The sequence below is a fragment of the Macaca fascicularis genome, chromosome 7, assembly GCF_037993035.2.
Source record: "Macaca fascicularis isolate 582-1 chromosome 7, T2T-MFA8v1.1".
Taxonomy (NCBI): domain Eukaryota; kingdom Metazoa; phylum Chordata; class Mammalia; order Primates; family Cercopithecidae; genus Macaca; species Macaca fascicularis.
Window position 1 is genome coordinate 55,986,830 of NC_088381.1, and position 27,986 is coordinate 56,014,815.

Consider the following 27,986-nt stretch of genomic DNA (forward strand, 5'->3'; position numbering starts at 1 on the left):
TTTAATGCTATTAAGTAATTGTTAAGTGTTTTAGATATAACACTGGTATTTTTTTTTTAAGTCTTTATAGTTTAGGGGTGGGTAGAAATTAGTTAAAACAATATTGGCCATGAGTTGATAATTGTCTAGGCAGGGTGATGGTACCTGGAGGTTATACTGCTCTTAACTTTAGATTATGTTTGGCTTGTTCCTTAATGAAAATTTGTTGGGGTGATCGGACCCAACACCAGGCCGTGGGGGCAACGAAGTCCAGCGGAGTCAAAGGAATGAGAAAAGGCAAGAGAGAAAGTGGGACCAGGGGTCCAACCCTAGTATGGAGGCTGGGAAGGCCCTGAGCGCTGGGAGCCCATGCTATTTATTGATGATCAAAGAAACAGGTGGTGAGGATGTGGGGGTTGAAAGGAAGTGATGTATGAAGCGAATGAACTACAACTGTGACGGTTTAGCATTTTTCTTTGAAACATGGCTATTTAAGATAATGGGAGTGCTAGAAGCAAGGAGCTGGCAAGTCTAGACACGTTTCAAAGGCCATGAGAGATTTTACCCTGGACCCAGGACATGTTCCAAGCCCTGCCTCAGCTTCTCTCCCAGCACAGCTTTTCTCCCAACAAAACTAAAGAAAGATAAGACAGAATTTAAAATGAGGCTTCATTTGTTCTTCTTCTTCTTCTGAGACAAGGTCTCACCCTGTCACCAAGGCTGCAGTGCGGTGGCTCCATCTTGGCTCATTGTAGTCCCCACATCCCCGACTCAAGCGACCCTCCCACCTCAACCTCTGAAGCAGCTGGGACCACAGGCAGGCACCACCGCGTCTGGTTAATTTTTTATTTTTGTGGAGAGGGGCTTCTCCCTGTGGTTGCCCAGACTGGTCTGGAACTCCTGGGCTCAGCGCTTCTCCTGCCTTGGCCTCCCAAAGTGCTGGGATTACAGGCATGAGCCACTGTGTCTGGCCTCATTTGCTCTTCTGATGGAGCAATCTGAGAGGGCATTGGGGTTCCCATCCTAGTCCCCCACAGAACCCCTCTGTCCCCTTCCCCACCACCATCTGCAACCCCAAGAATGTGCACTGATTGGCTAAGCAGTGTGCCCTGGAGCCTCCTGCCCTCTCTGACCACCCACCAGGGATAGGGGTGGTGACTTGATGTTGGCTTCTTTGACATCCCTTTATCGCAGGAGGAAGTTCTGTCATAAACTCTCCTCCTGGCGTTCAGATGGTGAGTTGCCTTTATTGTTTCCAGAATGTGCTGCTTACCCATATTAAAACCAAACAAAAGGAGACAGTTTGTGGAATGGAAGATGTTTGTAAGAATTGGGACCCACCTCTCAGGCCCCCAATTATAGCATTCTCATCTCTTGGCAAATGTCCCCCATTGGGACAATACTGTAAGTCATATATCCAACAAAGGTCTTGTATCCAGAATGTATAAGGAACTCTCAAAACTCAACGGTAAGTATAGATGCATATGAAGGATCTTATTGGGGTGATGCAGATGTTCTAAAACTGGATTCTGGTGATAAATGTATGAAAATTCATTGAATTGTACACTTAAAATGGGTGGATTTTATGGTATGTAAATTATACCTCAATAAAGTTTTCTAAAAAAAAAGTCTCAATGGTAAGGAAACAAACAATTAATTTTTTAAATGAGCAAGAGGTAAACAGACTCTTCACCAAAGAGGTATACAGAAGACAAAAAAAAAAAAAAAAAGCACATGGAAGATGTTCAAATCACTAGCCATCAGGGACATGCAAATTAAAACCAGGGTGGAATCCAGTTGCTGAAAAACTGGATCTCTCATACTTTGGTGGGATTGCAAAATGGTACAGCCACTCCAGAAAACACTTTGACAGTTTCTTTCTCTTTTTTTCATTCATGTTATTATTATTATTATTATTTTTTTGACAGAGTCTCCCTCTGTCACCCAGGCTGGAGTACAGTGGCACAATCTTGACTCACTGCAGCCTCTGCCTCCCAGGTTCAAGCGATTCTCCTGCCTCAGCCTCCCGAGTAGCTGGGATTACAGACACACACCACCATGCCTGGCTGATTTTTGTATTTTTAGTAGAGACAAGGTTTTACCATGTTGGCCAACCTGGTCTTGAACTCCTGACCTTAGGTGATTCGCAGCCTCAGCCTCCCAAAGTGTTGGGATTACAGGAGTGAGCCACCATGCCTGGCCTCAACAGTTTCATATAAAGTTAAATATACACTTACCATATAACCTAGCAATTACCCTCCTGAGTGTTTAAATAAATGAAAACTTTTATTCATACACAATCCTATATGTGAATCTTTATATCAGCTGTATTCATAATTGCCAAAAACTGGAAACAGCCTAAACATGCGTCAACATCATACAACTGAACACTCCTCAGCAATACAAAAAACCCCAGCTTGATTGAATCTTGAAGTCACTATGCTGAATGAAAGAAGCCAGTCTCCAAAGGTCACTACTGTATGTTTCCATTTAAATGGCATTCTTGAAAAGACCCAACTGTAGTGATGGAGAAAAGATATGTGGTTGCCAGGGGCTAGGAGTGCAGGGAGTCAGGAGTCTAAAGGAATAGCAGCAGGGAGTTGTTCTGGATGACAGATCTTTCCTGTGTCCTGATTGTGATGGTGGTTATCTGTACATGTGTTACAATTCCTAGAACTATATATTTAAACGTCAATTTTATTGTATAGTAATTTTTAAAATAGAATTGTTTAGAACGTCCTCCTCCATTCCACCAATATTTTGAGTGCCTACTACATGCCAGACACTGTGCAAAAGGTAATATGTGTGAGGAGTGAATCAGCATCGGTGTGGGAGACAGACCTGAACCCAGCCATGATAGAGAACTGCAAAATGACCAGCGCCGTAGAGTCATGGAGGAGCAAGCCATGCCTTTCAGATGGGGAAACTCGGGATGGCTGCTCAGAGGAGGGGCATTTGGATCTGAAGGAGGGGTAGGAGCCATTCATTCATGCAGCAAACATTTATTGAGCACCTACTGTGTGCCAAGCTCGTCCTAGGCCCTGGGGATACCACCATGAATGTGAAGGAGCAGGTCCCCGTTCTCATGGAGCTCACACTCCAGTGGGTGAGTTGTGGATGACATATATGCCACCAGATAAAAGTGGCAGGTACCAAGGAGTGCTTGAGGAAGGAGGCAGGGTAATGTGATCATAGGGAGGCTGCTTTAGAATGATTGGGTGGTTAGGGAAGGCCTCTCAGAGGAGGTGACAATGAAGCAAAGAATAGATTGGAGCCATGCCCTGACTGATGTGGCTGTGGAAAGAGCTTGGGAAGCCTGGGGGAAGAGGAAGAAGGTTCAAGTAGAAGATAGGGAAGGCCAGGCATAGTGGCTCACACTTGTAATCCTAGCACTTTGGGAGGCCGAGGCAGGTGGATCATTTGAGGTCAGGAGTTCGAAACCAGCCTGGCCAACAAAAATACAAAAATTAGCTGGGCGTGGTGGTAGCTTCCTGTAATCCCAGCTACTTGGGAGGCTGAGGCAGGAGAATCACTTGAACCTGGGAGGTGGAGGTTGCAGTGAGCCGAGATTGTGCCATTGCACTCCAGCCTAGGCGATAGAGCACGACTCCATTAAAAAAAAAAAAAAAAAAAAAAAAAAAAAGATGATATGGCAAATGCCAAGCCTCTGAGCTGGGAAGAAACTAGAAGTGTGTGAGGGACTGGACAAGGGGAAGTGGAGAGAGATGGCGATGGAGAGGCAGGCCGGCACCATGGCTGACGCATAGTAGGTGCTGCTATGATATCATCTTTATCCCCATTGCCCGGTGCAGGGAAGGAAGACGGGCCAGAATTGAACTGTCTGAAGCTCCCTCCTGCTGGGGCTTCCTGGGATCCCTCCAAGGCATTCAGAGAGGACAGTCCAGGCCCCCATCCTTGCCTCTTCCATGGCTGTGGCTGGTTTGATGGGGTTGATTGGTTTGATGGGGTTGATGGCCAGTGGTCAAATTTATTTAGGGCCTCATCAGCCACAACCCAGAAGGAAGCAGCAAACTGCTCACCCGGCCACTCACATCCTCTCACCCCACAACCCGGGGGCCCTCAGTCACGCTGGGCAGCGTAGGGCCCTTCCGAAGTCATGTGGGTCTGGAAGAGGGGCGGTAGGAAGAGCCCAACAGTGCCCAGTACGCACACAAACACGAACACCCACAGGAACAGCCGGTCTACCACCATAGCCACGTACTTCCAGTCTTCAACGACCTGCAGGCAGAGAGAAGGGCTGGTCACAGGTGCCAAGTACTGGGGTCCCTCCTTTCCCCAAGTCAGGCCCTTACTATCTGGCCAGGGACTCCACAGGCCACAGGTGTGGAACTGCATACTAGTGGGGCAAGTTCTGAGTCCCAGACTGGCCTATCAGCTGGGCAGCTCTGAGCCTCTCTGGCTGTTCTCCACCTCCACCCCTGCCTGTCCCCCACAGCACTTTAGGGCCACTGGGAACTTGGGCTGTACAGGAAAGTTAGGAACGTGAGGGCTTGTTAATACCACATACTGTGATTTGAAAACAAAATCTGGTTATAAATAGGAGATAGGGCCTGAGGATCTTGAAGCCCCATCTTCTCACTTTTACCCCAAACTCACTGCCTGAGCTGGTTCTAGCTAAAGAAAGAACTAGGTGGCTCTCACCTAGTTCAGTGAGAGCAGGGAAACGGGGGCTTACAGAACACCTGGAAATCCTACTGTTTAATTTGTTCAAGTCTGTTCACAGCAGCGTCTGTTCCCTGTAATTAAGACCCAGCCTCCTCCTGCTGCATCATCCAGGTCTCTGTGGTCTTCTTAGACCCTGCTGCAGGGTATAAGGTTGGCAGAGACCTGGCTGGCCTCCAGAGGGGCCACCACAGATGGGCCCTGTCTCCTTTGCACTGGGGGAGAGCCCAGAGAAACGCCCGTGTGCCCAGGATCCTGGCCTCCCTCCCCTATGCCTGCTTTCACACCCCTGGGCTGGCTGGCTCACACTGCATTCATTCCTGGCAGAGACGGGCTGGATCAGAAGGCTTGGGAAATCAGCAGAGGCTCTGGAGTTGGAAATGTGGGCAGCAACGGGCATGCTGACGTCAGTGACCCAATTCGTCAGGGCCCTGTCAACGGTGTATCTAATGTGCAGGATAATCCTGTGTCAAGCCAACCCCGACACCTGCAACCAAGCATGACTGGCACCTGTCCCCAAGACTCAGCAGGCACAGCACAGCTCTCTCCACAGAGCACTCCTTGGCTTTCCTGGGTTTCTTTTTAACAGCCCTAATTTCAAGCGGTGTGCGTGTGCGTATGTGTGTGCGCGCACATGCTTTTCCCCCTTTTAATATTTTTGTGCTATTTATAGTGACCAGTTAATCACCAGGGTGGGTGAAAGTACTAAAGATGAGAAGCAGCATGGGCTGGTTTAGGGGCAGGCATGCTCTGGAAGGGAAGAAAGCCTCTTTTCTCCAACTATCCATGAGAAAGTCAATCAACCAATAAGCCGGCCATGTGCTCAGTGCAGGGCAAGAAACTAGGAAGGGCAAGAGAGTTTAAGGATGTCAGGTAGATCTGGGTACAGAGCCTGGCACTGCCCTGGGCCAGCTGTGTGCCACTGGTCAAGTCAGTGAACCTCTCTGAGCTTTGCTTTGAAAGCTTCCTTATTGTAAAATGGGGGTTCTACTAAAAGCCACTTCACAGGATTCCAGGGAGGGTTAGCAGTAATGTATGTCAGTTCCTGGCAGAGCACCTGATGTGTGGTTGGAGCTTAATGAACACTGGTGATTATAATAACAGGGGTCCTGCCTGGCTCCTTCCCTTAAGAGGCTTGTAATTAATTGAGCTAGAAAGAGCAGAAGGTACGTGAGTGCCAAGGGGGTGGTGAGGTCTTTAGAAGAGAGTTCAAGGTGGGTGCCGGCTCAGCCAGGGACGCAGGAGACCAGTACTTCTCAATCTAGAATGTGCACATGAACCACTAGGAATTGGTTAAAAATGCAGGCTCCAATATGCCTCCCTGAGAGATCCTGGTTCAGTCAAGAAAGGGTGGTCCTACAGCATAGCCCACGTGGTTCTCACTTAGCCAGCAGGGCCCCAGGCTGCATATTAATGTTTGGGAACCAATGAATTAGGTGATGCTGACCTACAGAATGGTTTAACCTAAGTAATAGCATGATCAAATTAACGTTTTAGAAAGTGAAATCTGAGAATCCTATAAAGCTGTGCTTCTCAAACTGCAATGGGCCTGGGAATCTCCTGGGGACCTGGTTAAAATGCAGGTTTGGAGCCAGCAGGTTTGGACTGGGGCCTGAGACTCTGCATTTCTGATAACCTCTCAGGTGATGCCAGTGCTGCTGGTCCAAGAACTACACCAGAAGAATATCTCAGGTCCTATATTCCATTTGTTTGCATTTCTCTTCTTTTCTTGGCACAGTGTGATTCTGGAGCTGTTCCTGCTCTTTTCTCTGTGGGCTAACTAATGGAATGCCGGTGCTTCTCCTTGAGAATGCAGTGAGTGGAAAGCAATCTTGACAAGATAAGAATGAGGAGACGTCCATTTTTGTCCATGCAGCTGCATAGGGGTAGACACCATGTTGTATAGTAAAAACCTGCCCAAAAAATCTGATCTGAAGGTGCTGATATGAGAACATTCACAAGAGCATGAAACTTGTTCTCCCTCCTGGTATGGAAATGGGTGTGAAAATTTCTGCCACCACTACATTCTGTGTTGTTACTATGACATTGTCCTTAGAAGTGTTATTTATTCAAAGGAGTCATGTGAAATACCCAGACTCCAGCACTCATTGCTTTATCCTGTGAAAGTAAATTAAGCCTCTTTTTAAAAAATCTGTAATTCTAGGTCAGGTTCGGTGGCTCACGCCTCTAATCCCAGCACTTTGGGAGGCTGAGGTGGGCGGATCACCTGAAGTCAGGAGTTCAAGACCAGCCTGGCCAATATGGTGAAACCCTGTCTCTATTAAAAATACAAAAATTAACCAGGTGTGATGGCCAGCACCTGTAATTCCAGCTACTTGGGAGGCTGAGGCAGGAGAAGCACTTGAACCTGGGAGGCAGAGGTTGTAGTGAGCCGAGATTGTGCCACTGCACTCCAGCCTGGGCAACAAGAGCAAAACTCCGTCTCAAATAAAAAAAAAATAAATAAAATAAAAAATCTGTAATTCTAGTTAGCACAATTGATTAATTCATTACCGTGGTAATCATAGTATATTTACTGATGTTCCTAAAGCCCTGAAAGCTATAAGTGCTTGAATGGCTTCTTTGCAAGTCTGAAGAGGATGGGGCAGATGCGGTTGGTACCCCAGCCCACCTGTGTTCCCTAAAGCCTGCAGAGTCACTTCCCAGCCTTCCGTTTCTGGTGCCTGCATTTCCTTTCTCCTCTGCCTCAGGGCTTTCTCCAGCACCAAGGGCGCTTTCTCTGGCAGGCTGGCATTACCTGGAAGCGTAGGGGAGTTAATGTCCTGGGGCTACCCTCATCCTTTAGGGCATGGGGGCTGCTGGGTAAATACCTCAGCCTCCTTCCAGTGGGGGTGATCCTGAGGCTTGTTCCCACGGGTCCTCAGAGGGTCTGCAAGGGTACTGAGTCCCGGGCACCCATGGCAGTATCCTGCTCATTCATTCTCCTTTCCCTGTCTCACTTTCCCTCCTTCCTCACTGTGCTTCCCGGGATCACATCCCAAGTAAACCACCTGCACCCAAGTCCCCATCTTAGGGTTTGCTTCTGGGACACCTAAAACAAACAAACAAAATCACTGGCACTTCCTTCCTCTCCCCGGATGCATGAAGCTATAATATTTAACACAAACTCATTTCAATTTTGGATTCCTTATTCAGAGTTTGAGAGTTCTTGTCTCCTGTGAATTAACTGCAGGAAGTGGGAAGCTGGTGCTACTATCTGAGCCCTTTCTGTTGGGCAGGTGGGCAGGGGCTGGCTAGCAACTTACACTCTGGTCTTCATCGTCATTCTTCATGTGCTGGGCGATGAAGCTGACACCTTCTAATGCCTCCTGCACGTCCTGTCGGAACCTCCCAGAGGACCGCAGCCAGAAATCCCTGGAGCCGGCTGGAGACTTGGGAGCTGCAGAGGCAGGGTTCACAAAGTACATGGAGTTCCCATAGAGTTTGGAGGGGCTGGTGGAGGTGGTGGTGGCCTTGGGCTTGGTCACGTGTGACTTGCTGGGCAGGAAGGCTCTGGCCAGACTGCTGTCAGGGCCAGGGCGCTTCATGAAGAGGAAGGTAGGCAGCTTGTGCAGGAAGCAGCGCTTGACCCAGGGTGCCATGGTGTGGGTGCTGGGTGAGCGGTGGTGCACATTGAGCACGCAGACGCTGGTGACGATGGAGAAGGTGACCAGCACCATGGTGAACATGAGGTACTTGCCAATGAGAGGCACATCGAGGGAGGTGGGCGGCACGATCTTGGAGATGAGCAGCAGGAAGACTGTAAGCGCCAGCAGCACAGAGATGCACAGCGTCATCTTCTCGCCGCAGTCGGACGGCAGGTAGAAGACGAGGATGGCCAGCGAGGTGATGAGCACGCAGGGGATGATGAGGTTGATGGTGTAGAACAGAGGCTTGCGCTTGATGATGAAGTCGTAAGTCACGTCCACATAGCTGGGGTCCTGTGGGTTCACTGTCCTTCTCCCTGGGAGGGCCACTATGTCCCACTCACCACTGGGAGTAAAGTCATCCCTGCTGGCTGTGGGTGTCATGAGGACCATGTCTATCTCCGTGTGGTCATAGGTCCAGGAGCGGAACTTGAGGGTGCAGTTCTGCTGGTCGAAGGGAAAGTACTTCACCTCAATCTTGCAGGTGCTCTTGTAGATGGCAGGGGGCAGCCACATAACGCTGCCATTGGACCGGACTACCAAGTTGGTGTAGACAGACACCTCATAGGTCCCGTCAGCGCTGGGCAGGGTCAGGGCATGAAGAACATCGTGAAACCCATACACAAGGCCTGGCCTGTTCTCAGAACTCACTGAAGAGCTCTTTGGGATTATTTCCCACTAGTCATCCTCCCACCCTTCCAGTCCCCCAGGCCCTCACTGAAAGGGGCCTGCTTTTGTTGGCAACTATGTCATGGAGAGAGCCCTACCATCAAAGCACCAAAGCATTCTTTTTTTTTTTTGAGACGGACTCTTACTCTGTTGCCCGGGCTGGAGTGCAATAGTGTGACATTGGCTCACCGCAACCTCCACCTCCCAGGTTCAAGCGATTCTCCTGTCTCAGCCTCCCGAGTAGCTGGGATTACAGGCATGCACCACCATGCCCGGCTAATTTTGTATTTTTGGTAGAGATAGGGTTTCTCCATGTGGATCAGGCTGGTCTCGAACTCCTGATCTCAGGTGATCCACCCGCTTCAGCCTCCCAAAGTCCTGGGATTACAGGCGTGAGCCACCATGCCCGGTCGGTCAAGCACTCTTAAGGCTTCCCATGGAATAGCTCATTTAAGCCTCTCAGTAGTCCAGTGAGGCAGGTTTTATTATTATCCCCATTCTACAGATGGGAAAGCCAAGGCCCAGAGAGGTTAAGTGACTTCTTCAAGGTCAGAAAAGTTGTAAGCAGGACAGCTGAGATTTGAACTCAGGTCTGTCTGACCCCAGACCACACACTCTTAGCCATTACATGCTACTGCTGGTATAATCATGACTCAGGGAGAGTCTCTTGGGCTTCCTCCACCTGCCTAAGATATCTATGCATAGTAAGTCAGTGGTACCAACACCAACACTGGCAAAGCAACAGAGGCTCGAAAGAATAGTATGGAGCACAGAAAGGGCACTGGGCTTGAGGTCAGGACACTGCTCTGGTCCCAGCTGTGCTTCAGTGAATCAGATAAGGCCCCTCCCCTCCCTCAGCCTCGAACTCCTCATCTGTAACTGAGGGCTCTGGCTCTGCTCACCTCTGTTTCTCTTCTAGCTTGATGGCCTGGAAGGCTGGGTAAAGCAGAGATGGGGCTCAGGGTTGGACTCAGGCCTGGATGACTCTTAGGGCTGGGCCTGCTGCCCTGGCCTGGCTGTCACCAGGCCTCCACCAACCCTGCCACTCACTTGTTGTAAAGCACGATGTCAGGCAACCAGATGCGCTTGGTGGGGATCCTCAGGATGTTCACACCCTCGTAGCGGGAGCTGTTCCAGGTCAGGCGGTAATCAGTCCATTCCTAGACAGACAGGCAAGGCCCTGTCACTTGTAGGTCCACTGCCACCAAAGGGCAGCCCTCAAGAAAAGATCTCTTGGGCTAGGGGCCCTTCAGGGCACTTACCTGTTTCAGCCAGACATTGGTGGTCATGATCTGCTCTCGCTCATTCTGGGGAGGGAAACAGGGCTATCAGTTAACCAGGAAGGAGGAGCCTCACAAATGGATTTCACTTTATTGTGCAAAAGGCTGTGAGCTCCAGGCCCATGTGACCAACTGCCACCCCAACATCTCTTGGATGGCCTAAAGGTATGTCACACTCAGCACCAACATCTCTTGGATGGCCCAAAGGTATGTCACACTCAGCATGTTTGACACAAAGCTCATGATCTTCCCCAAAACCTGATCCTCCTTTGGCTTAATTGTCTCAGTGAATGGCACCCCTAGCCATTCAGTTCCACAAGCCAGAAGTGTGGACATTGTCTCTGACACTTTGCTCTCTGATCCATCCATCACTTAAGACAAAAACTTAAGTCTTGTAAGTTATATCTCCTAAAGCATCTCATATTTGTCTGCTTCTCTCCACCGCCACCATCATCTGTCACTTAGACTCTGCAGTAGTCCCCTAACTGGGCTTCCTGCTCTGCCCTGGCCTGCCTTTAGTCTATTCTCTACATGGTAACCAGGGTGATCCCTTTACAATCTCAATCCCTTCGACTAATTGCTCTGCTGCTGCATCTCATTCAAAGTAAAAACCAAAGTTCTGCTTAGAGTCTACAAGGTGCTAATGATCTGCCTCCCCACCACCCCTCATCTCATTAGTTCTATGACCTCTTATCTCAACACTCTGCCATTTGCTCATTCCATTTCCACTGCACTGCCTCTTTGCTCCCACACAATGTTCCCTTTTCCTGGAAACCCACCGGGATGCTTCCACACTTTCTTCTGTTCTCAGAAATGTCATCCTATCCGAGAAGTCTTCCCTGACCTACATAAAATAGCATCTCTGTCCCTGCCCTGCCTTATTTTTCTTTCTTGTGTGTGTGTGTGGTTTTTTTTCTTGAGACAGGGTCTCACTCTGTCACCCAGGCTGGAGGGCAGTGGCGTGATCTTTGCTCACTGCAACCTCCACCTCCCAGGCTCAAGTGATCCTCCCACCTCAGGCTCCTGAGTAGCTCAGACCACAGGCACAGGCCACCATACCTGGCTAAATTTTAAAAAATTTTTTGTGGAGATGGGGATTCATCATGATGCCCAGGCTGGTCTCAAATTCCTGAGCTAAAGTGATCCACGCATCTCAGCCTCCCAAAGTACTGGCATTACAGGTGCAAGCCACATCACCAGTCTTCTTATTTTTTTTCCATAGCATTTCTCATACCTAAACACCATCTATCTATCTATCTATCTGTGTATTATCTGCCACCTCCCACTAGAATCTAGTGGCTATGAGGAAATAAGGCAGCTAGAAGAGTATGTGACATGTTGGATACTCCATAAATCTTTTCTGAGTAAATACATGAATCCTACCATAATAAGCCAGGCCACCATCATCCACGTCTCACCTGGACCATGTAAGACCCTCCTAACTGGTCTATGTTCATTCTGTACACCACCACCATACACACACACACACACACACACACACACACACACACATCTCTTCTTCCTATGCAGCCAAAATAAACCTTCCAAAGTTCCTGTCATTTCCTCCCTCAATTTTATCCCTATTTAGATTACTTCTTTGGCTTCCTTCACTTACAGAATAAAAATCTTGCTCCTTCACAGGGTCTACAGGGCCTTGCCAGGTTTCCCAGCCACACTTCACCTCTTTATGTCCCTCTGTTCTGTACTCCATCCCCCTGGCCTTCTTTAGTACGTTGGATAAGTCTTGTGTTCTCAGTCTGTACTATTTTTGCTGCCTCTCCTTCATCAAGATAACTTCCAGCATACTGATCTCATTTTGGGAGACATTTCCCCAAAGAACCTACAACTATATAAGATTACCAGTAAGATAGGGTTTGGCTGCCAGTAACAGTGATCCAGAGTAACACAGGCTTAAATAAAGTAGCAATTCATGTCCCTCTCATGTTAACACTTTAGACATATATGGCAGTTCTGCTCTACAAAGTTCTGATAGGTACCCAGATTCTTTCCTACTTTCTTCTCCACCATACCTAGAGTGTGGCCCTTGTAAGAATGGACCAAAATAACTGTTGGAGCTCCAACTATAAATTCCACATTCCAAGCTGTTGGTGGGGAAGGAGAAGGGAGAAGAAGAATGCATGGCAATTGTCTCATTTTGATTAGAATATTTAGGCCATTTACATTTAATGTAGTTACTGATATATTTGGGTTTAAACTTACCCCCTGAGCTTGCATAGCCTCAGATCTGCCCCCTGTATACCCCTGATCTCTTGCCAAGTGGCATTTGGGTCTTTATGTCATTTCCCTCACATGTCTGGGAGTAAAGGTGAGGTTCAGGGACTTGAGCTTGTGTATGCTGGTGTTTTCTAGGAGAAAGTGTCAAGTACGGGGAAATGGCTTGGAAAGAGGGAGACTCAGAGGAGAGTCAAGGACCTCAAAACAGGCAAGCCAAGGAGCAGGAAAAGAGATGAGAGTGAGCAGAGGAAACAGTGCTGGGGCAGGGGAGCAGGTGGAAGGGTCAGGGAGTAAGGAGGGCTGGAGAGGTGAGGGTGGGGATGCTGGTGAGGGAGTGCCTGGCTCGCCAGACTCAGAAGTCAATTACAAAACAGGTGCTTTGACAAGCCTGTTTGCCTTACCCAGCACTAAATCCCTACATGCTCTCTGAAGATTTCCATCTTTAAACTGGTTGTACCTATAACCCTCCCTCCTCAAATAAATAAACCCTGAAAAATAGGAGGAAAATACCCTCTCCTGGCCTGGCAACCCACAACCTAATATTTACTGTATACATAAGCTTTCAGAAATACAACTTGCATGCCTGGGGGCTGGTGGTTGCATCCCCTCCTCCTTCTGGTAGCCTCTATCACCCTATAGGGCCTGCAGAGCAGATCTGACCAGGCAGCCTGAGTCTGGAAGTGCGGCAGAGCCTCCCGCTTGTTCACCCTCACTAGGGTGGCAGCTGCACAGCAGCAGCTGGGCTCACCTCATTAAGCAAGAAACACTGGACTGGACAATAACACTCAGACACCAGCCTGAGCAAGCCTGGCTGAAAGCCCTCCTTCTTTCCTGTCTGACTATGGAGGGAGAGGGGCAGAGAGTATACAGCTCTACAGCCCTCCCCATCCTGGGGCTGTGTGTTCTCCCAGGAGATGGAGCCAGTCATTAATTTGGCCAAAAGCTTCCTGAGGGCTGTAGGTTTGACAGGCTGGGTATGTGTGGGCCAACCGTGTTAGAGAGAGAGTCTAGCATTTCAGAAGGCAGCCACCTGGCCAGAGGAGGGTCAGCCCCCTTAGTATCTCTTTCCCCTGGCTGGATATAGCGCCCTGCACTCTCCCCTTGTGAATGATCCCCCAGAGCTGCTTCCAGGGACGGGGTTCTAACCCTGTGGATGGGGACATGGGAAGGTTTACAATAGGCCATGGTTCCCTCTGACATCTTCAACTCAGAGGCAGCAGAGAGAAGAGAAATTCCCAGGCACCTCCTCTCTCAGCACCCCTGCCTCTGCCCCACATCCACATATGGAGAACCTGACAACAGTACCACTCCTCCTTTCCATGCCTGCAGCAGCCACGCCCACCGTCCAGACCCTCACCCGCCTGGCTCTATAGGTACTGCACTGCCTCTGGTCCTGCCCCTACACCTGGGCCTCTGTATCCATCAGTTCCCCCAGTCTGGTTCTTATTTCTCCCAACAAGTAGGAAGCATATAAAGTTATCTGAGCAGGCTAGGGGAGAGAATAGGGTTAGGCTGTGAGGACAAGGAACAGAAGCTTATGGTCACGCTGGAGACCCAGCTGAGCAGAGTCTATGGCAGGCCCATTGGCTGCCTACCCAATGTCACCCCGATCTTACTCTCATTTCTTCTTTGTTATAACAAAACCATGCCTTCACTAAATATTGGACACCTATGAACTTCATGGACCCCTCTGCAGCCTCCCTGACGTGTACTGGTAAGTCTAAGTCAACTATAGTAGTTTCATTCCTCTGGCCAATGATTGCCTGGGGCTTGGGCATGAGCAGCCTCTCGGCCTGAGCCTGAGCCACAGCTGCCCTCTGCACCTACCACGCTGATAAGCTGGGCCAGGGAGAGCTGCAGCTTGATGGAGATGAGCTGTGAGGAGCTGGTGGCTGGGCGGATCAGGTTATTGTAACGGGTTTTGTTCAGAAGGTCGTCCATCAGCTTTTCCTCTGCATTGGCCACGCGGCAGTCCCCTGGGAAAACACACAGTCAGACCTGCTGGGCCCTTGTGCACCTGACCCCCACTGCAGCCCATGGCAGCGAAGGGGAGAGCTGAGAGGGAACACAGGTGCCCTTAGGGCTGGCTGAAGCAGCGAAGGTGCTGGCAGGCCTGTCTCTCCTTGAGGACTTCAAATTAAATACACTCAACACAGAGCTCCACTGTCTCCTCCCATGCCATACCTCTTCCTCCTCCTCTTCCTTCTAGCAATGAATGGCATCCCACACTCTACATATCTGGCACAAAAACTGGGTGTCTCTTCTTGACCTCTCCCTTGGTTCATCGAAGTGGCCATTTAGTCCTGCCTTTTTTTTTTTCTTTTTCTTTTTTTTTTTTTTTGAGACAGAGTCTCACTCTGTCGCTCAGGCTGGAGTGCAGTGATGTGATCTTGCCTCACTGCAACCTCTGCCGCCTGAGTTCAAGCAATTCTCCTGTCTCAGCCTCCAGAGTAGCTGGGATTATAGGCCTATGCCACCACATCCGGCTAAGTTTTGTATTTTAGTAGAGACGGGGTTTCACCATGTTGGTCAGGCTGCTCTAGAACTCCTGGCTTCAGGTGATCCGCCCACACTGGCCTCTCAAAGTGCTGAGATTACAGGTGTGAGCCGCCATGCCCAACCCTAGTCCTATCTTTTACCTTCCAAGTCCCCCAGTCTGTCCTCCTTATCTCTAATGCTACAGCCATGTCCCCACCTCCCCACCCCTGCCCTCCTTCTGGTCTCTCCACCCCCAGTCTGCCCCTGTTATCCATGTACGATACATTGCCAAAGTGGTCTTTCTACAGCAAACTGGTCTAGGGCACTTCCCTACCCACAACTCTCAGAGCTATAGGTGGATTTAAAAATCAAATGTTTTGGCTCGGCTTTCAAGGCCCTTTCCCTGCTGACACTGGCTTATCTTTCTCAATCTGATTTTCTCCCACCTCTCTACCTCTACCCCAGATACTCAGATACTCTCTCTTCTGGCCGTAGCCTACTGTTTGCCTTTCCCCCTGTGACCTTCACTGTCTCACTTCCTTTTTTTTTTCTTTCTTTTAGAGACAGGGTCTTGCTATGTTGCCCAGGCTGGTTTCATGCGATTCCTCCTGGATTCAAAGGATCCTCCCACCTCAGCCTCCTTAGTAGCTGGGACTATAGGTGTGCACCACCACACCCAGCTTGTCTCACTTCTTTGAACACACTCTTTCTTCTGCCAGGATTGCCCCCAGCCCACCAGTTATGAATTATCTGAGGGTCTGTCTTGTGCCAGGTACTTTACTACATTTTGAGGATAATAGCAAGCAAAAGCCAGAAATGGTTCCTGCCACCAGAGCACTTACAGTGCAGGGGAACAGCCCCATTACTCACATGTGAGTTTGGGTGCAGAAATGGGTACGAGGTGGTGCTTTCCCTAAGAAGAAACAGAGCTGAGACGGGGCAGGGGGGATTTTCCAGGTTCAGACTTAGACCTACAGAGTGTAAGGTCCCTCTGAGACACCAAACGGAGGGGTCCAACTGGCAGCTGGCTCCTCGTCTGGAGTTTCCAGGAGAGGTCTTAGCTCAGAGCCACATTCAAGACCCAGCCTAAATGCCGCCTCCTGCAGGGAGCCCCCCTGAGCTTCCATAGCCTCAGATCTGCCCCTCTGCACACCCCCAATCTCTTGCAAAGTGGTGTTTGGGTCTTTATGTCATCTCCCTCACATGTCTGGGAGTAAAGGTGAGGTTCAGGGACTTGAGCTTGTGTACTCTGGTGGCTTCAGGGAGAATGTGTAAAACAGAGAGGAGGTGGCTTGGAAAAAGGGAGACTCAGGAGAATCAAGGACATCTGAGGAGGCAAGCCTGGGAGCAGGAAAAGAGATGAGAGTGAGCAGAGGAAACAGTGCTGGGGCAGGGAAGCAGGTGGGAGGATCAGGGAATAAGGCGGGCTGGAGAGGTGGGGGTGGGGATGCTGGCGAGGGGCTGCCTGGCTCGCCAGGCTCAGGAGTCAATTACATCTTCCCGCAAGGGCCAGTTCACCTAGTTGCACCAAACCCCTCCCTCTGTGGGTAGGGCCAGAGGGCCCAGAGCACAGACCAACCCAATTAGGCAGGCCTGAGGTGGACTCAGGGGTGGGTGCTGGGCTGGACTCCTGGTTGTGGGGAGAACCGCCACCCTGCCTACTCCATCCACTTTCCAACTCGCTGCCTATCTGGAGCAGATGCAATATTTAGTGCCTTGTGAAAGATGCTCCTAGTGCACCTGCTGCCTGCTGCCCCTCCCCCAGGCTGCCCTGGGCTCTCCAGATGGGGGTCCTATGGATGCTTGGCCTAGATTCTGAGCCCTGCCTCTTATACTCAGGACCCCTTTCCCAGAGGCCAGCTGCTTGAGTACCCTGGAAGCCAGTCTGTAGCCCCAGGCCAGAGCTGGGTCCCTCCCACAGCCCTTCTTTAGCATGTCTGTTTGGACCGACTTATTTCATAAAGAGGGGTGTATCTAGCCCAAGCCCATCTGGCATGTCTGAGGGAGCTCTGGGGTCAGAATCTGCAGCTCCCATGCCCCAGCCCTGCAATACTAGGGGAGGCTGGAGCCCACATCTCTGAAGTCCCACTGGGCTGGTCCGACTGAGCTCCCAAGTCCAGGGCTGCTCTGTAGGCTGTGGGACTCATGCTCCAGCTCCCAGCCCACCTGATGTGCTCAGGTGGCTCACCTTTGGGCCTGCCCTGCCTCTCAGACATTCAGCTGACCCAGAGGGACTCCCCATCTTGACCAACAGCTGTGGGCTCGAGTTAGAGGTTCCCGGAACCTTAGACCATCTGGCCCAACCCCCTGTTTCTCAGCTGGGGAAACTGAGACCAAAGAGGGGAAGAAACTTTCTCGAGTGCCCCCAGCAAGTCAGAGGAGGAGCCAGGTCTAGGTGCCTCTTTCCGACAGAGGTATTCCCTGACCCCTGAGCCTTCTTCAGTGCCTGATTAGCTTCCCTGTAAGGAGACTGCCCTGCAGGGGCTGGAAATGGTGCTGTCCCGGGCAGTGTGTGCCCATGACTGCGCCTGTGTTTGTACTTGTGAGTGTATGGTGGGGGGCGGGAGGGTCGGTGAAGGGTGGGAATAAACAGCAGGGATACTGGGGGCTGGAATGCACCCCACTTGCCTCCCCAAAAGGGGGCGGGGGAGCCGAGCCCAGCACATGCTTAAATTTTCCAATGTACTGAATGCCTGTGAGGCTTGCTGGGCTCAAAAGACAAGCAACAGGCCTTTTGCCCCCAGATGGCAGGGGTGGCCCCGGATGGGTGGAAGCTTCTGCAGCACGGTTAGGGGTCACATCCCAGCCCATGGGCTGACAGTTAAACAGAGAAGCCACCACTAGGCGTCAGTCACGATTCAATGATTCTGATGAGGAGTGGGCCCCCCTCCAGCCTCTGCCCAGGGTTTTGTCTTCCAGGCCTTCTTGGGAAAAATTGTTCCCTCCCAGAAGGGGGCTAATAATCTGAGAGGAAGCCATAGCTGGACTTCTAAACTGTGTGAGTGTGTGTCCAGTTTGGAAAGGTATATCCAACCTAAAAATTTATATTGAAAAAATGGAAAGATACACCCATTGTTTTGGAATACAAGCTACAGAAAGTAACAGTTAACAGAATCTTATTGGAAAGATTAGATTCTGCATCTGGAAAGACAGAGTGATTTTTCAACTGGGGTGTATGTCCTTAACTGACGAAGGGAACATGATATTTATATTTATTAAAAGGCAGCTATGATTTTTTTTTAAGTAGAGAATTTATCTTTTATAAAGAGCTTATAACATATTATTAGTGTTTCTTCAATCATGTGTATTAATCACCTGGATTCCTAGGCTTTATTCCCAGAGATTCTGATCCTGTGAGCCTAGGGTGGGGCCCAGAAATCTGTACAGGGTGATACAGACCACCCCAGGAGCACACCTAGGAAACACTGCAGCTGGCCCTCACACACATCCAAGTCTCCAAATATGTAGGCAGGGCATATTATCTCCATAGAACAGATGGAGAAACTGAGGTCCAGGATGGTGAAAGAAACGGCACAGGGTCACCCAGCAAGTAGTAGCAGAGCCATGATACACGACTGCCTGCAGACACCATCTTTGGTGAGAGCTCCTCTTCTTTATAGGAGTAGTACAAACTTACTTTCTGTAGTTTATTCCAAAATGATGGGGATATCTTTCCATATTTTTCAATATGAATTTTTAGATTGGATATGCTTTCCCAAACTGGACACACACTCACACAGTTTAGAATTCCAGCTATGGCTTCCTCTCAGACTATTAGCCCCTTATATATTCCCTGACTCCTACCTCCTTCCACCACTATGGGGGGTCTCTATCCAAGGAAGAGGTAGCCCTGGTCCTCTAGGCTGACTGGGGCTTGGAGGAAGAGCCTGGGTGAGTGTAGGAGCTAGGAGGGCCCTTGGAATTCAGGTGGGGAAACTGAGACCCTGAGAAGGCAGTCCTCATATTTGCACTCTACCTGGAGAAGGGCTAGGGTCTCCTTCCTGAGTGTCAGGCCCGACTTCACCAGCCTGGCACTCAGTCAAGCTGGCTGTCCAGGCCCGGCACACCTTGGGTGGGTGACCAGAGGCAGTGGTGCCATAAAATGTGTTTCCTAGGAGATCTACCCGCAAAGCACAAAACATTCCAGGGCTGGTGATTTGGGCAAGCCCCCTTCCCTCTTGGCCCAGTTTCCCCATCTCTACCACAGCTGTGTTGGAGGAGACTTCTCTCTAAGGCTGAGCAGCAGATTCACTCCCAAGTGCCTACACCACCCAGGTGGCCGGCTCCTCTGAGCCCACGCTTCAAGAAAGTCACCTCTTAGGCAAGGAAGGAGCCTCGGCCCTGTTGGGAGTGGGAGTCGGTGCACTTGCAGCCTCCCAGACTACTGGGGATGACTCGCGGTGCCTGCAAAGCCGGTGTCATCCAGCCCCGCTGCCCAGCCCACAGACACTCGCTCGGGAGGGTGGCCCTGGCCCTCGCAAGGGCTCCGAGAAGAGGCGGCCTCCACTCCAAACCTGGCAGACCCACCCACGCAGGCCCGCCCCCGCTGCTTCGGCGAGTGGGCTCAGCCCTGCCCACGCCCCCATCTGGCCGGGACAACCTCGGGCCACTCACCCGGGCGCAGGGCACCCTTCCTTCCCTCCCACCTGTGGCCAGTCCAGCCCCATTCAGCCCAACCCAGGCACCCCTCCCTCCTTCCCCGAAAAGAACTCACCACGCCCGCAAAGGGCGACCAGGAGGAAAAGGACCAGGGAAGGCGCATGCCTCATGGCTGGCAGGGCCGGGTGGCAGCCGCTGCGAGCTCCGCTGTGGGGTCACAGGGCACCCGTGAGCCGCGCGGTCGAGTGAGCGCCGGTCCTGGCCCCGGAGGTTTGCAGTCGCAGCGGCGCTCACTAGGACCCCGCGGAGAGCCCCGCTGAACCCGGCCAAGCCCCGCGTGGGCAGCAGCTGGGAGTCCCGCCCACTCTGGGGATGAACTCGGCCCGCTGCTCCGCTTCGACGCCGTGGGTGGTCTGGACCCCACCTGCCACCTGGCTTCCCGATCTCCTCGGGCCTCGCAACCTTCCCCCAAGGAAGGCAGGCAGGACAGTGCGGGCACCCTTGGTACAGCTGGGGAGAGTGAGCCCTCGAGGGCGGCAGACGCTAGCGCAGGATCCCTCTACTGTTGGGGAAGGAGCATGTGCTTGAGCCGGGAGGTCCTTGGCCTTTGCCTTCCCTCACCTCAAAGAGGCTTTTAGGCAAATAAGTCATCTCAAGTTCATTCGCATGGGGTTTGCTGAAAGAAACGACACTGCGGGGTGAGCCGACACGAGGGAGCGCTGCTCTTTGCAGACTTCGCAGGGAGGGCGTTTAGGAAGAGTGAGTGGAATCTGGGAGGGTGAATAGCTCAGGGCCCCTCACCCAGCTTGGGGGCTGGGGAAGGAGCAGAGTTAAAAGGGAGGGGATGGGGCTGGAGTGGGCTGGCCTCATCCTCCCCAATGGGCCTTCCAATCTGGGCTGAACAGAGGCAGCTCAGGTGATTCAAGGGAACAAGCACATCCCTCTCCTAGCCCTCTCCTTGACGCATTTTTGGAATCAGTACCATTCTCTTGCGGGTGGTGGGACAGCTGCCACCTCAGGACCTGGCTGGAACTGCTGCCTCAATTCTGGATCCAGAAGGGCCTCTGGCAGCATCTCCATCTCCCTCTCAGTCCAGTCCTCCTACCTGCTCCCCTGTGTGGGCCCTAACAGGCAAATCTGACAACTGGAGGAACGAGGCAGGAAAGGGCAGGGTCTGAGGGAGTGACACCTGTAAAAAGGCAGCTTTGCCACCTTATCTCCAAGACTCTCAGTCTTGCTTTCATATTGCTCCCCCCACACCATGTTGCTATAATCTGACATGTTGACATACAGTCTTCAAAAACAACACTGTTGAAGTAGAGCAGATTTCCCCTTTGGGATGCTTTGGAGAAGTTAGGCTTGAGGGCATCCTCTCTTCTCCAAACTGCAGCAGTAATAAGTGAGATATATAAAGTAAATAAAGACATGGCAAGGCTGGAAAATAAGATACTCATCTCCATGAACCAAAACCAGAAAAGAAATGCAAAGCAGTTGGAGGCTGAAGAGCCTGGAGCTTGTTGGGCTTTGGAAACCAAAGACAGTGGCAGGTCCTTTGGGATAGATGGGGACCAAAAGACTCTTGGCTAGAAGCTGGGAGCTTGGGTGTATGCCAGGACTTGAAAGGATGCTGGGAGCAGGGGACCTGCTGCTGATCCCTGGCTTTATAGGATGTGTACATCCCCAATATACCCAGGACAGGAGCTTGGAAAGGACATAAAACCTGGAGGCCATTGCAAAACTGTAAAAGTTAGGCTAGCAAAGGGGATAGGATGAAACAGGTTTTTATAGAAGTTTGACGTGTGTTTTCTTTAAATAAAAAGAGCAGCTGTCTAATTATCTATTGAGAATAATATAATCTTGGTACAAAACTAGAACAAGGATGTACAAGGAAAGTACATCATAGAACAATCTGAATTATGGGTCTTTGTCACAGAGAGACAGCACAGAGCAGTGACCAGTGCATCGCTTCTGGAGCCAGGCATCCGGATTTGTATTCTGGTGCCACTACTTATCTTCTCTGTGACCTTAGGGAAAATGATTTGCCTTCACTGTGCCTTAACTTCCTCATATATAAAGGGGGAAAATAACCTTCACAATAAGCCTTCTAGGATAAAATGAAATAATTCATGGAAAGTAACTTAATACCCAGAACCGAGAAAACCAAATAAATATTAGCTGCTATTAACTTTTATGAACATGGATTCCAAAATTTTAAATAATACCAAGTTGAATATAGCAACGTACACACACACAAACAATGCATCATGATGAATTAGGTTTTATTACAATAACGCAAGGGCAGAGTCAACATCAGATAATTCACTATTAGCAAGCTAGCTTCTTTGTTTTTGAGACAGGGTTTCACTGTTGCCCGGGCCTGAGTGGAGTGGTGGGATTTTGGCTCACTGCAACCTCCACCTCCCAGGCCCAAGCGATCTTCCCATCTCAGCCTTCCAAAGTGCTGGGATTACAGGCATGCAACACCATGCCTGGCCCTATCTTTCTTAATGTGTAGTAATTATCATACTTAATGGTAAAACTTTAGAAGCAATTTCCATCAAAGTTAGGATGTAGACAAGGGTGTGTTCTATCACTGTTTCTATTGAACATGGCACTGGCGGTCCTAGGCAACGTGTTAGGTTAATACATATGAAAATGCCATTTTTTAAAAGATTATGAGATGCCCAACATCAGAAATGTATGTGATTCAACCTATAATAGAAATGAAGGAAATAAAGTTTTAAAATTGGAAAGAAAAAGAACTACCTGTATTTGCAGACAGGTATGATTGTCTATGCAGAAAATCCAAAAGAATATACAGATAAATTATTAAGACTAGTAAGAGAGTTAAGCAAGGTTGTTGAATTCAAGATCATCTTTAAAAAAACCCATTAGCATTCCTAGACATCAGTAATAACAAATTAGAAAATGTAATAGAAAAAGAGATTCTAGGCCGGGCGCGGTGGCTCACGCCTGTAATCTCAGCACTTTGGGAGGCCGAGGCAGGTGGATCATGAGGTCAGGAGGTCGAGACCATCCTGGTTAACATGGTGAAACCCCATCTCTACTAAAAATACAAAAAAAAAATTAAAAAAAAAATTAGCCAGGCGTGGTGGCAGGCGCCTGTAGTCCCAGCTACTCTGGAGGCTGAGGCAGGAGAATGGTGTGAACCCAGGAGATGGAGCTTGCAGATCGCGCCACTGCACTCCAGCCTGGGTGACAGAGCAAAACTCTGTCCCCTCCAAAAAAAAGAAAAAAAAAAAGAAAAGAGATTCCATTCACAATAGCAACAAAAACCTGAGAATATATCTAGCAAAATATATGTAAGGCCTTTCATGAAGAGTATTGCTATGGTCTGAATGTGTCTCCCAAACATATTTGTTAAAACTTAATTGCCAAGATAATATTAAGAGGTAGGGCCTTTAAGGAGTGATTAAGTCATAATGGCAAGTCCTCATGGATGAGATTAGTGTCTTATAAAAGGGCTTGTGTGGGAGGTTTATCTGTTCCTTCTGCTGCATGAGAACATAGCATTTGTCCCTCCAGAGAAGCCAGCATTCAAGGCACCGTCTTGGAAGCAGAGACCAGGCCCTCACTAGTCACAGTACCTGCTGGTGCCTTGATCTTGGACTCCCCAACCTCCAGAACTGAGAAAATAAACTTCTGCTGTCTGTAAATTACCCAATCTCAGGTATTTTGTTATAGTACTACAAATACAAATACAAAAATTACTCAGGAAGAACTAAATTAAAATATAGACCATATATATTATGAATGGGAGAACTCAATGCTATAAACATATTACTTCTCACCAATTAATCTGTAAATTCAAGCAATTCCCAAATCCCAATAGATTTTTTTGTGGAACTTGACAGACTGATTCTAAAATTCATATAGTAATTGAGGGGCCAAGAACAGTGTCCATACACTGCTGGTACCCTCTCCATACCCCTTGGCATTGCCAACCGCATACATCCCAGGGAGCTGATGCTTTTAAGAGTACCCTCAGTGTATTCATCGTACCTTTTCATTTCCTGTATTTCCTGATGTTTTGACAGCTGAGGCCTTGCTGATTCTGGAGAGACTGCTCCTCCCAGGGCTAGCCAATTCCCCAAGACAGTAAGGGACTCACCTGCAAATGCACCTTCCATATGCAAACCAGCTAATCCATAGCCCATACCCCCAACCACCTCCTTCATCAGACTCTTACACTGGGTCACTGTCCATCTGCCCTCATCATCCCAGGGCCATGAACCAGACAACTAGGGACAGCCCTATGCCCCAGAGTCAAGTGAAATTATTTAAACTATTAATAGCTAATCTTGTGCCTGCTTACCCTGGCTTGACTTGCCTTTCTCTTGAATGCCACAAATAAAGCTCTTGCCCATGTTTCCCCCCAGCTCCCTTTACTTATTCACCAACCCTGGTGCTTCCCCATGTATCCCTGCCTGGTGTGCCCTGTCTCTTGTTTCTAGGGACCTGTGAATATAAAAAACTCTTTCTTTCAAAACAGTCATTTCCATATTTGTGTGTCTTGCCATGTCTGATGAAAATCTTGAGTGCATTTTAAAACAGCCATGAGGAAAGGGAGTTGGTGGATAAATACCACAGCTTCCCCACCCCTCAGTTGGAATAACTGAAGGGCCCAGTGAGATTGAACCCCAGTTACCTTTTGTGGCAACCTGCTCATTCATGCACCATCTATTGGCTTTCTTCCCTTCCCTATGTCACTTCTCACCCTCTTACCTTGCTTCCTGGAATCATCTTCTAAAAACATGCTGGCACCTAAATCCTTGACTCAGGCTCTCCTTCAAGCAGAACCCAAATGAATACATTTTTAAAGAATAAGAATGACATAGGCTGGGAGTGGTGGCTCACGCCTGTAATCCCAGCACTTTGGGAGGCCAGGGCAGGCGGATAATGAGGTCAAGAGATCAACACCATGCTGGCCAACATGGTAAAACCCTTTCTCTACTAAAAATACAAACAAATTAGCTGGGCATGGTGGCACGTACCTGTAGTCCCAGCTACTTGGGAGGCTGGGGCAGGAGAATAATTTGAACCTGGGAGGTAGCGATTGCAGTGAGCTAAGATCACGCCACTGCACTCCAGCCTGGGTGACAGAGTGAGACTGTCTCCAAAAAAAAAAAAAAAAAAAAAGGAATGACATAGAGGTCAGTGGGTAATGGAAGGTTTAAGATTTGTGTACATATAATAATGTCATAGGAATCAGGACAGTTAAATGCTGTTGAGGGGGATGTACAAATTGACCACTGGAAGAGAACAGGAACCCAGCAAAAGATCCATGACACGTAGAAACTTGAAATAAGACAGAAGTTGCCTTGTAGATCACTGGGGAAAGAATGGAATATTCTAAAAATGATGTTGGCACAATTGATTATCCATATGGAAAGTAAATACAACTAGATCCCTAGTTCACACCATACCGAAAATAAAATCCAGGTTCATTAAAGATCTAGTTTGAAAAACGAACTTTGAAAGCATTTAGAAGCAAATATAGGGGGATATCATTATGACTGGAGTAGTGTCTTAGTGTGGGCTGCTCTAACAAAATGCCATAGACTGGGTTTGAGAAATCAACAAACATTGATTTCTCCCAGTTCTGGAGGCTAGATGTCCAAGATCAGGGTGCCAGCATGGTTGGCTCTTGGTGAGGGCCCACCTCCTGGTTCACAGAGGGTCATCTTCTTGTATCCTCACATGGCAGAGAGCAAGGCAGACAGGAAGCAACTCTCCTGCATCTCTTCTTTTAAAGGTGCTGATCCCATCGTGACAGCTCCACCCTCCTGACCTAATTACTTTTTAAAGGCCCCACCTCTTAACACCATTATATTGGAGACCAGGATTTCAACATATAAATTTAGAGGGGACACAAACATTCAATCCACAACAAGAAGAAAGTAATTTCCTAAACAAAATACTAAAAGTGGCTGGGTATGGTGGTTCATACCTGTAATACCAGCATTTTGGGAGGCTGAAGCAGGAGGATTGCTTGAGCCCAGGAGTTCCAGACCAGCCTGGGTGACATAACAAGACCCCGTCTCCTCTCTATGTATAAAAAATTAGCTGAGTGTGCTGGTACGTGCCTGTAGTCCTGGCTACTTAGGAGACTGAGGCGGGAGGATTACTGGAACCCAGGAGTTTGAGGCTGCAGTGAGTTGTGATTGAGCCACTGCACTCCTGCCTGGGCAACAAAGTGGGACTGTCTCAGGAGAAAAAAAATATTAAAAGCATAAGCTCAAAAGAAAAATGGTAATAGACTTGACTTCACTAAAGTATTTAAACTTCGATTCAACCAAACATACCACAAGCGAAGTTTAAAGAGAAACCGTAGATTACAAGATATTTGCAATTCACATAATCAACAAAGGATATATATCTAGAATATTTAAGGAATTCCTATAAATATCAATATTTTTAAAAGTCAACCAACCAAAAGAAAAGTGGACAAACAATATGAACATGTAATTCATAGAAAAGAAAACTTGAATGACCTGCAAACATAGGAAGAGGTTTAATATGGATAGAAATGAGGGGAATGGACACAGAGATGACCACGACATACTAGCATTCCTATATATCAATAATAACAGGTTAGAAAATGTATAGAAAAAGAGATTTGGCCAGGTGCAGTGGCTCACACCTGTAATCCCAGCACTTTGGGAGGCCGAGGTGGGTGGATCATAAGGTCAGGAGATCGAGACCATCCTGGCTAGCACAGTAAAACCCCATCTCTACTAAAAATACAAAAAAAAAAAAAAAGAAAGAAAGAAAAAGAAAAAGAAAAAAGAAAAATTAGCTAGGCGTGGTGGCAGGCACCTGTAGTCCCAGCTACTTGGGAGGCTGAGATGGGTGGATCACAAGGTCAGGAGTTTGAGGCCAGACTGGCCAACATGGTGAAACCCCATCTCTACTAAAAATACAAAAATTAGCCAGGCGTTGTGGTGGATGCCTGTAATCCAAGCTACTCAGGAGGCTGAGGCAGGAGAATTGCTTGAACCCAGGAGGCGGAGGTTGCAGTGAGCTGAGATCATGCCACTACACTCCAGCCTGGGCAACAGAGTGAGACTCCATCTCAAAAAAAAAAAAAAAAAAAAAAAAAAAAAAGAAAGAAAAAAAAGAATATATTCTTATTGTTATTTTGAGACAGGGTCTCACTCTGTTGCCCAGGTTGGAATACAGTGGCATGATCACTCATGACTGCAGCATCAACCTCCTGGGATCAAGTGATTCTCCCACCTCAGCCTGCCCGGTAGCTGGGACCACAGCCATGCCACTACACCTGACTAATTTTTTTTTTTTTTTTTAATAGAGATCGGGTCCCACTATGTTGCCCAGGTTGGTCTCAAACTGGAGGGCTCAAGTAGTCCTCCTGCCTCAGCTTCCCAAAGTGCTGGGATTACAAGTGTGAGCCACTACTCCTGGCAGTTCATATTATTTTGAAAGCCCTATAACAGCAAGCGCCATTAAGGATGTGGAACAGCAGGAGCACTTGTCAACTGCTGCTGGTGATGTAAACTGGGTCTGCCAGTTTGGAGAGAAATTGATAATGTATTGTAAAGTCAAAGATGCTTGTGTCCAATGCCTAGCCCTTCCACTTCTTGGTGTGCACACCAGAGAGACTCACACATTTATATGATAATTTTCATAGTCACCCTTGTGTAGTGAAAATTGGAAACCCCTTAGATGTCCATCAACAAGAACATGGAGGAATGAACAGCGGGATACTCACACAATACAATACGATCTGGAGCAGGGGCCAGCAAACTACTGCCCATCTGCCAAATCTGGAGCTAAGAAGAATGGTTTTTATAATATTAAAGCGTTATAAAAACAAAACAACACAACACAACAATGAATGCAAAGCAAAGACTGCAACGGAGACATATGTTGCCTGCAAAGCCTAAAATACGTTACTATCTGGCATTTTACACAAAAAGTTTGCTGACCCTTGATCTAGAGTCACATGTATTAACAAAAATAAATCTTTAAAAAATGTTAAAGTTTTGAATATGTACAAATCACACATAACATACGTGGACATATACACATTAGCTAACATTTAAAAACATATTTAAAGATACCCACGTAAGTAGCAGAACTATAAAATTTCACACGAGTGATAAACTCTAAGTTCAGAAAAGTGGTTACCTCTGGGAAGGGAAGAAAAATAAGTGTGGGGGGAGGTTCTGGGGGTTTTATTTCATAAATAAATTTGCTTTAGTTCATAAAATGAGAAAAGAAGGTCTGAAGCAAATATGACTATATATGAGTATATTCTAACAACCCCAGATAATGGTTCCCAGTGTTTGTTATATGGGTTCCTATAGATTTATGTATGTTTGAAATATTTAATAAATTTTGTTTTTTTAAAGGAATGCCTTTTGGTGAGTGT

The 27,986-nt window shown here is 48.5% G+C and overlaps 1 protein-coding gene and 1 pseudogene across 1 annotated transcript; both read right to left on the reverse strand.

Moving 5' to 3' along the window:
- Positions 1-2,965: 2,965 nt before the first annotated feature.
- Positions 2,966-19,885, reverse strand: CHRNB4 (cholinergic receptor nicotinic beta 4 subunit). The gene is made up of 6 exons (XM_005560216.5): positions 19,686-19,885; positions 14,321-14,469; positions 10,241-10,285; positions 10,029-10,138; positions 7,929-8,889; positions 2,966-4,218 (listed from the first exon to the last, which is right to left on the reverse strand). Exons 1-6 carry the CDS (start codon positions 19,738-19,740, stop codon positions 4,060-4,062), a joined length of 1,479 nt encoding a protein of 492 aa, XP_005560273.2. The 5' UTR covers positions 19,741-19,885; the 3' UTR covers positions 2,966-4,059.
- On the reverse strand, positions 16,029-17,213 carry LOC141407347 (uncharacterized; annotated as a pseudogene).
- Positions 19,886-27,986: the final 8,101 nt, after the last annotated feature.